At 36.3% G+C, this 11,078-nt stretch overlaps 1 protein-coding gene across 2 annotated transcripts in view; it reads left to right on the forward strand.

The window, feature by feature from the left end:
- The window catches only part of RNPC3 (RNA binding region (RNP1, RRM) containing 3), a 30,847-nt gene that overhangs the window by 18,250 nt on the left and 1,519 nt on the right, over positions 1-11,078 (forward strand). Inside the window, exons 11-16 of one of the 2 annotated variants that reach the window (XM_053590338.1) lie at positions 5,184-5,345; positions 6,756-6,850; positions 7,483-7,541; positions 8,913-9,045; positions 9,676-9,747; positions 10,814-10,950. In XM_053590338.1, the coding sequence (XP_053446313.1) occupies positions 5,184-5,345; positions 6,756-6,850; positions 7,483-7,541; positions 8,913-9,045; positions 9,676-9,735 (509 nt within the window). In that variant the 3' untranslated portion in view covers positions 9,736-9,747; positions 10,814-10,950. Of the gene's footprint in view, positions 1-5,183; positions 5,346-6,755; positions 6,851-7,482; positions 7,542-8,912; positions 9,046-9,675; positions 9,748-10,813; positions 10,951-11,078 lie in introns of those variants that run through there. The other variant, XM_053590339.1, reaches the window with a different exon arrangement.

Below are 11,078 nucleotides of genomic sequence, written 5' to 3' on the forward strand. Positions count from 1 at the left end.
AGGCTATTGTATCTGCGAATAAAATTGCAACACCTGCTTTTTTCTGATTTCCATTTGCCTGAATTATAGATGACCATCCCTTCACCCTGAGTCTATATTTATCTTTTACGGTAAGGTGCGATTCTTGAATGCAACAGATGTCTGGCCTGAGTTTTTGTATCCAGTCAGCCATCCTGTGTCTCTTTAGAGGGCAATTTAAGGCATTCACATTAATTGAGAGTAATGATAAAACTGACAGAGTTTTGGGTATCGAGTTTTTCAAAAGTCCAGAGGACATTTTTAATCCTTTTGCCACTATAGAAGTTAGAATTTGATCAAAAGTTTCTGAGTGATTTTACTTTGGGGGTGAAGGATTGTGTTGTTCATTATGGAGGATAGGTCTGAGAATTTCCTGAAGAGCTGGTTTAGTTATGGCAAATTTCTTCAACATGTGAATGTCATTAAAGTATTTAATTTCTCCATCATAGATGAAACTCAGTTTAGCTGGATACAGGATCCTGGGTTGAAAGTTATTTTGTTTAAGGAAATTAAAGGTTGATGACCACCCTCTTCTAGCTTGAAAGGTTTCAGTGGAGAGAACTGCAGTCATTCTGATGCTCTTCCCCTTGTATGTAACGGTTTTTTTCTTACACTTTCAGAATTTTCTCCTTCATATTAACTTTAGTGAAATTAATTATAATATGTCTGTGAGAATTTTTATTTGGGTTGAGTCGTGCTGGTGTTCTGTACTGTCTGCTATCTGAATATCCGAATCTCTGGGCATGTCTGGAAAATTCTCTTTAATTATTTCATGAAGCAAAGCATCTATATTCTTTGCAAGAAGCTCATCACTTTCAGGTATTCCTATAAGGCGAATATTAGACCTCTTTGAATTATCCCAGAGGTCTCTGAGAGAATGATCCGTTTTTGTTCTCCACTTTTTTTCCTCTTTGAGTGTTTCGGAGCGTTCAAAAGCTTTGTCTTCAATATTGGAGATTCTTTCTTCTGCCTGCTCCATTCTGTTACTGAGGGATTCTACTGTATTTTTTAGATCTTTGAGGGCTGCAAATTCTTACTTTAATGTTTCAAAATCTGTGGTCATTTTGTCTTTAAATTTGTTAAATTCTTGAGACATCTTTTGACTTTCTGCTTTAAATTCTAATTTCATCATTTACTCCATTTTGTTGATCCTATTTGCTATCCATATTCTGTACTTGATTTCTGTCATCTCAGCCATTTATCTGTGAATGGGATCTTGTGCTGTATCTGCTTTATCGTTTCTTGGGGAAGTTGATCTATTCTGATTGTTCATGTTGCCAGAGTTTTTCCGCTGATTCCGCCTCATGATTGTTTTTCACTGTTGGCTAGGTGGTCTGGTAAGGTGAGATTGGATTGGGGTTTCCTGGGGTTGTCGTTAACCAGCCCTTTGTTAAGGATCTGAGACTGATGACTACAGCTTTTTCCCCTTTAGCTTTGCAAAAGACCTGCACAGTATTACAGTTTGAAGCTGGGGAAACCTGCTTGGTGTGGTGGAGTTAGGTGGCTCAGTCTTTTATTCAACTGGTTCTTGTCCGGTCCTGGTGGATCAGTGACTCTGGAGAAGTCAGTGACTCTTTAGCTGTGAAGAAATACAATCAGTTAAGAAACCCCACCTCCCCAGATAACAACTGGAATGGGAAAAATCAACTTTTCCTGTTACTGCACAACCAGAGTATCTCCCTAGACAGTCCTTGGGTAATTGTCCCAAGTTAGGGGTTCCAAACCAATTGACACTGTCAGTACGAACTCTCAGATGGGAGAGTTTGAAAGGTCTCCAGCAGCTAGATAGCAGAGGTCTACTGGCTGCTCAGATTTTGCTCTCTCTGATGCTCTACAGAGTCAGAAAGGCCTGCCCGGTAACACAGTAGGATCAGGGGGCTGAGTCTCTTTCTCCACTTTGTTCCTTTTTCATGCCTAATCACTGGTGACCCTGCAGGACTGCAGTCCTATTTCCTCCAATAATGTGAAGTGCCAGGGCATAGCGCCTGTCAGAGTCTAAGGAAGGTCAGTGCCCCCACTGTGGGGCCACTGCCCTCGGCTACCAGCCAGCTCTGAGAGCTGAGGCCTGTCTGCCTCAGGTGTTCAATTTCCACTGGCGAGTGTTCCACTTGGGCTCAGTCTAGTCCTGGGGGTACCAGGCCTGCAAATGCTTATCTCCCTCAGCCACCCCGCCTTTGTCCCTGCCGCTCTGCAGCACCAGTATCCCTATAGAGTGACTTCTGGTTTCCTCTGGCAGTGCACAGAGATAGGGGGGTGTTTTTCCAAGATTGGACCCCAGCGTGATCACTCTATTGTTGCTGGATCTTTGTGGGAAGTGCCCCTGCACAGTTCCACTACCGCTGCCAAAGCCAGAGAATTCTGGCTGCAGGAGCAGCTCTAGGAGCGTGCTGCACACGCATCTGGCAGTAGGACTGGGTACACTGCAGGATTCTGGCAGTATCCAGTGCCCAGTGACTTCAGCAAGATCACTACTCCATTGGCGATTCTGGTCGGGCGGGGGCCTGACGCAGAGGCAGGACAGGCTCAGCATGCAGCTTCAGTGGTCTCTGGGTGGGCAGGGTGCAGCGCGCAGCTTTGGTGGACTCCCAGTGGGTGGGATGTGGTGTGCAGCCTCCACAGTGAGGGCGGGTGGGGCACGGTGCTTGGCGCGGCCTCAGTGGTCTCCAGGTGGGTGGGGCATGGGTGCAGCGTGAGGCCTCAGAGGTCTCTGGGTGGGGGGGGGACTGACCAGGCAGGGGGCGGGGCACTCGTTCAGGCAGGCTGGGAGAGGGGCGCTGCTCATGAGCCTCCTCCCTCAGTCTCTGTGGTGGTTAGGAATCTGGTTTATCTGGTTAGAGGGGAAGGATGGACTGAAAGTTCAGAATGGCAGGGAAAATGTAAGTTCAGTTTTTCTGCCTGGTAAGAGAATGATCAGAGTCACTGCAGGGTCCCTCTGGAGGAAGAAGTCCCCACTTCTTACTGCTCTCACCCGTGGGTTGAGACAAGAGGTCCTCAGTTCACTAATTGCCTGAAGAAATCCCACAGGAGCAAACGAAGAGTGAAAGGAAAAGGAAAAAAAGAAAAGAACCCGCAGCTTTCTTGGGGTAGGGGTCAGGCATTTTTCCTTTTGGTTGAGTTTTGTACCTGGAGATTGTTGTCTTGGAATCGCAGCTTGCCTCCGCAAGGGCGACCTGTAGTTATCTCTCTTCTCTCTCCGTTGGGCTTCCTGTTTTCAGGTCAGTTGGATACCCTCTGGACGTTATCCTTCTCTCTAGATAGGAGCCTATGTCGGAGGCTGCATCCAGTCGGCCATTCTGCCCCTCCTTGTCCATGACTTAATTTTTCATTGCTTGTTTAATGTGATGGTCTATGTACGTGATACGTAACCATATGTACATGTATAAGTATATATATAATTGTCCCATTATTAGAAAACAAAACAACCTATCTTATATGTTGTATATTTCATGTAACTATCACAGAGACATGGAAGATTGTTTGCTAAAGATATTGTTAAGTTAAAAATAATACTGATTTTACACATTTCTTTTCCTTATTTTAGTCATTAATTTAATATTATAGTGTTCTTTTTTTCTTTAAATCTTTGAAATTTCAGAAATAATACAGGTTTATAGAAATATAATCAAAACAGAAACATATAAAGTAAACTTTTTAAAAAGTTTACCTCTCTCCTCTGTCCTACAATTTAGAGATAAATACTATTAGTAATTTGGTATAAATAAGTATGTATGTGTGTATGTCCTTCCAGACCTTATCCTGTACAGGTGTAAACTTATTTTTGTCTTTTTTATCACTCACTCAATAATGATTCATTGAAAGTTTATTTGTTTGTTTGTTTTGTAATGGCTCCACAGACAATTTAGGTATGGTCTCGTCTTTTTCAGAGGTTACAGTCCAGTGAGGGTAGTTAACTCTTAGAACATAAAAACATATACTTTATTTTTTTTATAGCTTCATAATAATCCATCATATAGTTATGTCAATCTTTTTTTAATCATGCTCTATTTATAGAAGTTGAGGTAGTTTCCATTCCTTTACTATAACAGAAAATGCTAGAATATACATCTTTATATATCTTCAAGTACATGTGCGAATGTACTATAGAATTCTACTAAGTATTGTAAATGTTGTGAATGAAAAACTATAGCTAGTCTTAATTCCTGTCTCTGATGGTTAGTGAGAATACATTTCCTTTTCACATAGCTCCTTTTTTACTTGTTTCAATAATTCTGTTTCTCTTTTTGTAAGTTTTTTTTTTTTTTAATCTCATGGCTAGTCACACCTTTACATTCTGTTTTTGATGCCTTTAGGCCACAGGAATTCTGTTTGTACAAAAGGTATTTTAGTTTTTTTTATGTTTTAAGGAGACATCTATAATCCTAATTTGAATTTTTTAATTGAGTGAATTTTTTAAGTACTTGCTTTTCTTTACTACTTAAAGGTCAAGATAAGGATTTCAAGAGGGTTGTTAATGGTTTTTTTCTGTTAGTGTTCCCAAATGGAAATGTCATTTTATGTTGTTTATTCCAGTGTAATATGCTTATCTTAATCTTTTAAGTTCTTTAGAAGGCTGAAGGTTGTGTCACAGTATTCTGAGAAATATTGTGAAATCTTCATAATGTATGAATAATCTTGGGAAAACACATCTCATTTTCAGAATGCCTTTTTAAATTATATAATTTGTTTAATTAATTGAAAATTTATTTTTGTCACACAGTTATTAATACTTCAGAATGGGTAGGTTAAACAAAATATCTGTTGCTGCCCCCCAAAGGATGCACACTATCCACCTACTGAACATTTTCATCAGGTGCCTTTCTGGTACTTCAAACTGAATGTGTTGAAACTGGGATTATTTTCTTTCACATTTCAGGCCCTCTAATGAGCACCACCAAGCAACCATTTGGCTGTTAACTGTTGTATGTGGCTGTTCTTATGCTACAGTGGCAGAGTTGCAGTCATGACAGAAACCATATGACCTGTAAAGCCTAAAATACTGTTTGTACCTTGATAAGTGCATATGCCAGTTCCTAGAACATTGAGAAACACCAAAGCATTTTAGTCCCGAAAAATAACTGATAAGATTAAAAATGGAGGGAAAAATCCCCAAAAGCTATTTTGATAAGTGAGAGATTTTTAATAGCTAATGTTAATGTTGAATTTAGATTTGCCTGCCACAGAAGTTGATGCACCCAGTGTAGGGTTTGGAAAAATCTTTCCCAAACCTAACTTGAACATCACAGAGGAGATTAAAGAAGACTCTGATGAAATGCCATCAGAATGCATTTCTAGAAGAGAGTTGGAAAAGGGCAGAATTTCTAGAGAAGGTAAGGTCATAAAAGAAGCAAAGCATATATTCTATTTTACATTTCTTTCACACTATAGAAACAAAATAAATTCCTTCATACCTTCATATCATTTACCTTAATTTTAGGCACATACTTTAAAACATCTCCTCAGGTAATGTTTTTAATCACCTCTTATTTTTTAATACTCACACTTCATAGGGTAGAATGTTTCTTTCCATATGTTTCCAGTCTATATTTGTTTGGAAAAAATATTTTATTTTCATTTCTTAAACTTTTATATGGCATTTAAGATAGTGTATGTGTGCCACAAGTTTGCAATTAAATATTCCACATGTAGCAGATAAACTATCACAAATACTGTGTCTGAGATACATACAAAGTATGTAAAAAAAAATCCAAAAAAAATTATGATTAAATATCTGTGTTTTGGGATTTTATATAAAATAATGTGATAGTTTTTTACTTGAAGGATTATCAGTGTTTTAGTATATTTTACAAAAATAGAGGTTTTAGATTGATGTGTAACACAAAATTTTCCCTACTAAAATAGGAACTAGGCTTCCAAGTAATAATTTGACCCAGAATATCTAGTTGTCAAGAACAAATTACTGGCATTAAACAGGAGGAGCTATAAAGGGGTTTGCAGGACATCGTTTCTGTGAAATACCTGATTATTGTGTTTAAGTACTTCATACTTACATTCGAATATGGAGGTGACTGTTGGTTTGAGAAATTCACATTAAGCAAAGTAATTATACAAATCATTAATGACAGACATGCTTTAGTATTTCTAATAAAGCAGTTCATCTCAACAGACCATTAATAGTAGGTATTTTATTGGGCAAATTTAAGTTATTTTAGGTGTTTGAAATTTGTAAAAGAAAAGTTAAAATTTTTTATATAATCAATTCAGATTTTTCCATGCTTATTTTTTATTTCTTTGGTTTTTTTGTTGTTGTTGTTGAGACAGAGTCCCACCCTATGCCTCTAAGCAGAGTGCAGTGGCATCGTAGCTCACTGCAACCTTAGACTCGGGCTGTGGGCATCCCGGTGCTTCAGCCTCCGGAAGCCGCTGGGATTACAGGCGCTTCCCCACAGCACCTGTAATGGGTTTTTCCATTTTTTTTCATGAGTCAGGGTCTCACTCTCCTTCAGGTGAGCCTCGAACTCCTGAGCTCAAGCAATTCTCCCTCCTCAGCCTCCCACAGTGCTGGTATTACAGGCATGAGCCACCACTCCCGGCATCAATTCAGATTTTTAATGACTATTTTTTATCCATTTGTAATATTGTTACTAATTTCTATGGTTTTAACATTTTCATAAGGCTTATGTTGTATATTTAACAGTTATTTTTGAATTTTAATATACTTTTTTATTTTTAAAATTTGGCGAAAACATTTTATTATCTTTGTTTTGTTTTTAAACAAGAAATGGAAACACTTTCGGTTTTCAGAAGTTATGAACCTGGTGAACCAAACTGTAGAATTTATGTCAAGAATTTAGCTAAACATGTTCAAGAAAAGGTAAGTTGAAATTTACAAGTTGCTTTTTTTTTCTGCATGTAAATGAAAATAATTTGAAGGTTTTTATGGCTGGGTGATATGTTAATGTCTGTGTGAAACCACCTTTAAGAGTATTTTTTTCTTTTTTACTCTTTAGGTCATGCTATATTATTCTTAAATATTTTCTTAAATTTTTTATTAAAATAATTTCATAGCTTGGTTCTCTGGCAGTAAACACTAGGAGTTTGAGTTATGTATTAACTTCTTCAGGCCGCCCTAACTAAGCATTGATAGCTCAAGTTGAGCAGCTTGAACAATAGAGATACATTGCCTCAGGGTTCTGAAGGCTAACTCTGAAATCAAAGGTTGGTTTCTTCTGAGGGCTGTGAGGGAACTATGTGCTACTCCCACAGCTTCTGCTGATTCGCTGGCAGTGTTTGGTGTTCGTGGTGTGGTGGCGACATCACCCACATTTCTGCCTTCATCTTCATAAAGTCTTCTCCCTGTGTGCATGTCTATGTCCAAATTTCCCTTTTCTTTAAGGCCACCAGTCAATACTGTATTGTCACAGTGTGACCTCAATTTTTGTTTTGTTCTTTTGTTTGTTAGGGGGTTTTTTACATTTATTTCCTGTCTTCTTGTTGGAATTCTAGGACCTTAAATATATTTTTGGAAGGTATATTGACTTTTCCTCAGAAACACAACGGATCATGTAAGTGACAGTGATAATCTCAAATTATGTTTTGTTTTTATCTGTTAAGAATTTACCCTTTTTATAATCTCAACATTTGTAGTTCAGTGGTAAAAATGATATGATCTGTACTGTTGCATGTACAGTTGATCTTTTTTAGATGCCTAGAACAAGTTGAGAAACTTGTTCTGTAAATGGGCAGATAATAAAAATTTAATATTTTTATTTTATTGCAGACCATACTGTGTCTGTTGCAACTACTCAGTTTTATAGTTGTAGTGTGAAAACATCTATAAATAATACCTACACGAATATTCATGGCTGTATTCTGATAAAACTCTTCACAGAAATAGATCTTGTGATTTCTTTTTTTTTTTTTTTGAGAGAGTGTCTCACTATGTCGCCCTCCGTAGAGTGTTCTGGCGTCGCAGTTCACAGCAACCTCAAACTATTTTGGGCTTAAGCGATTCTCCTGCCTCAGCCTCCCAAGTAACTGGGACTACAGGTGCCTGCCACCACACCTGCCTATTTTTTGGCTGTAGTTGTCATTGCTGTTTGGCAGGCAAGGGCTGGGCTTAATTGAACCCGCCACCTCCTGTGCATGTGGCTGGCGCCCTGCCCCCTTGAGCTATAGGCGCTGAGCCAGATCTTGTGATAATTTCCTTGTTCCAATTCCCCCTCTAAAGCAGTAGTTTTCAGACTTTACATCTCAAACTTATAAACATTACCTCAACAGCTTGGTAAAACAAGTTTTCTAGGTCCATCTGAGAGAGTCTGGTTTTCTAGGTTTTATGAGCAGGGACCGTTGAATTTGTGTTTCTAAAAAGCTCTTGGATGATGCTGAAGCAGTTGGCCCAAAGACTGTACTTTGAAAACCATTGTTTGAATGATTCATCCAGGAATATATAGCAATGAGGCAAAAATTTTTTCTTCTTACTCTGGCAGTAAATTCTCACCTTTTAATTGGACTGCATGAATCCAGGGCAGTCCAATTTTGTAAAAGCAAAAAAGAGGACGTGATTAGTGTTTGAAGCCCTTATATCTTGGTTGTATTAATTGGTTTTTGTTACTTGAGCAGATAGTAACAATGTGACAAAAAGAAACTTTTAAAAGTTAGAGATATGAAATAAAAAATTAAGCTTGCTTTTATAATTGCTGGTAGCATAATTTTAAATCACATAAATACATTTACGATAGTTGAAAAGTAGATAAAAGTGCATTGTCAAACTCATTACTTGTTGAATAAATTTTAGAATAATACAAAATATAATTTTAGAGAGTACAGTCATTTTTATTTTTAAATAGTAAAATTTTAAACTGTTAAATACATTTTCATTTTATCAAAATTGACATTTTTTGAATCAAAACTACTTTTTATTTCTTGACTTCTAGGTTTGATATACGCTTAATGAAAGAAGGTCGTATGAAAGGACAAGCTTTCGTTGGACTTCCCAATGAAAAAGCTGCGGCAAAAGCCTTAAAGGAAGCGAACGGTTATGTTCTCTTTGGAAAACCCATGGTGGTTGTATCCTTTAAATCAATCTATTATAATTTATAGGAGAAGAATATAACTGAAACTAATTTTTATTATCCTTTAAAAATTTCAACAATTGGCATTTTAGCTTAAGATAATTAGTTACACATGCCTTAATTGAGTCAGATGACAGGTAGTTTAGATTTTTATTGGAAGATGAAGGAACTTCAGTAGCATGAGGTTGTTACATTTCAGCCATGTTTAAACTTTTCACTTGTGCAGCTCAAAACTATGTACTCATGCTAAGCTTAAAAGACTTAGTATATAGAAGTCCATTTGGAATCAGTAAGTAAAGAACTCACTGTGGTTTTATTTTATTGTAATTTATATTTTTACTTGAGAATTTTAATAACCAGAATAAATCTTTGAGTAACTATTTTGCTTTGGTGATGCATTTTGCAAACTAGAAATCAGTGAGATAGGTAAAGAAGCAGGTGTAAAAAAATGATGACTGTAAAGAAATGAGTAATTTTTTATTGCCCCTCTACATCATGAACAAGTAGGAGGCATTGAAAGTAAATTAAAAAACTTTATTTCTACCCTACGTTACAAAGGTTTTAATAATAAGTTAGAAATTATTACTTTTATGTTTGTGAAGGAAACCTTAATTTAAAATATTAGCAATTTGCTCGTTCTGCCAGACCAAAACAAGATTCTAAAGAAGGAAAAAGAAAGTGTTAAAAGTCAATAAAGGTAAGCGGGATAAAACTTTATAAAAAGACAAGAGTATTTCTTGAGATAAACTTAAAGGAAGTTAAAATCCTGATAGAGTAGTAATTCAGGTATCTCTTAAGTTTTTTTAAAGGAAATCTGTGTAATTTCCATTAAACTTAAAATTATAAGTACATAATAGAAATAATTTATATGTAAAAATTAAATTTGGATAATTTTTTAGGAGGAGTATGTCTATTCTTTATTTACTTTTTTAGCTTAGAGTAAATTAGTGGTTCTTAAACTTTAACATATATAATAATCACTTGGAGAGGTTCAGAAAACAGTTTTGCTAAGCTCCTCTCTTCTGAAGAATTTCTGAGACAGTAGGTCTGGGATGGGGTCCTCAGTGACAATTCCATTTTTCTCCTGCCTGAGAGTTTCCCAAGATTCTGGATTTTCACTGCTGACATGGAAAAGTGTCTAGCCAGGCAGGACAAGTTGGTCACCCTTGGTGACACTTGAGAATTTGCATAACTAATGACTGTCTGAGGGAATTGATGAGGTATCTGGTCTAGGGACCAACTACACTTTGGAAACTCCTCAGGTAAACACTTAAAGCTAAATTTTCTAACTTAAAATTCTACAATGCTGAATATATAAATTAATTATTAACACACTTTACAAAAATATATGGAGATAAATCCTTTGTCTTTGAAACAGTTTTAATGAGTATTTACATAATTTAATAATTAAAATTGTAGAATTAAAGATTGGTGTTTTAAAATTGGTGTTACTTTAAGAAATGCTTGAAAATATATTGTTTAAATCTTTCTCTTTTTGTAAATTGGAAGAACATGACGTAAATTGGTCAAAATTGCTGGCGTTTAGCTTAAAGAAATCATGAGAATTTTGCTTAATGTTTAGTCCCTCATTTAGATACTTGAATATTTGAATTTTGTTGTATTATACTTGGGTAGTCAGACCTCTTACGAGTATGTTAGAGGAAAAATTAAATAATTTCAGTTTATATTTAAATCATTTATTTACAAAGCTAAAGCTGAAAAATAAGAGAAAATTTAAACTGCATTCTGCTGTTCTTCTTTAGAAGCATTCCTGCGTAAATACTGCTGTAATACTGTCATGCAAAGTGTATCCTTTCTTGTCGTATCCTTTTGGGGGCAGTGTTTTTTTTCTTCCCCTAGAAATGTTTGTCCCTCCTCCACTGTTGATCCAGATTAAGCAATATTTTTATACTTTATTCAGATGAAATATTTCTAAAATTATTTGTGTAGATTGAACAAATCTTTTATGTGTTTTTTAGATTTGTTGATTTTTTTTATACTGTCCTTTAGGTTATATAAAATCTCCAG

Source organism: Nycticebus coucang, chromosome 5 (assembly GCF_027406575.1).
Source record: "Nycticebus coucang isolate mNycCou1 chromosome 5, mNycCou1.pri, whole genome shotgun sequence".
In the NCBI taxonomy this organism is placed as follows: Eukaryota; Metazoa; Chordata; class Mammalia; order Primates; family Lorisidae; genus Nycticebus; species Nycticebus coucang.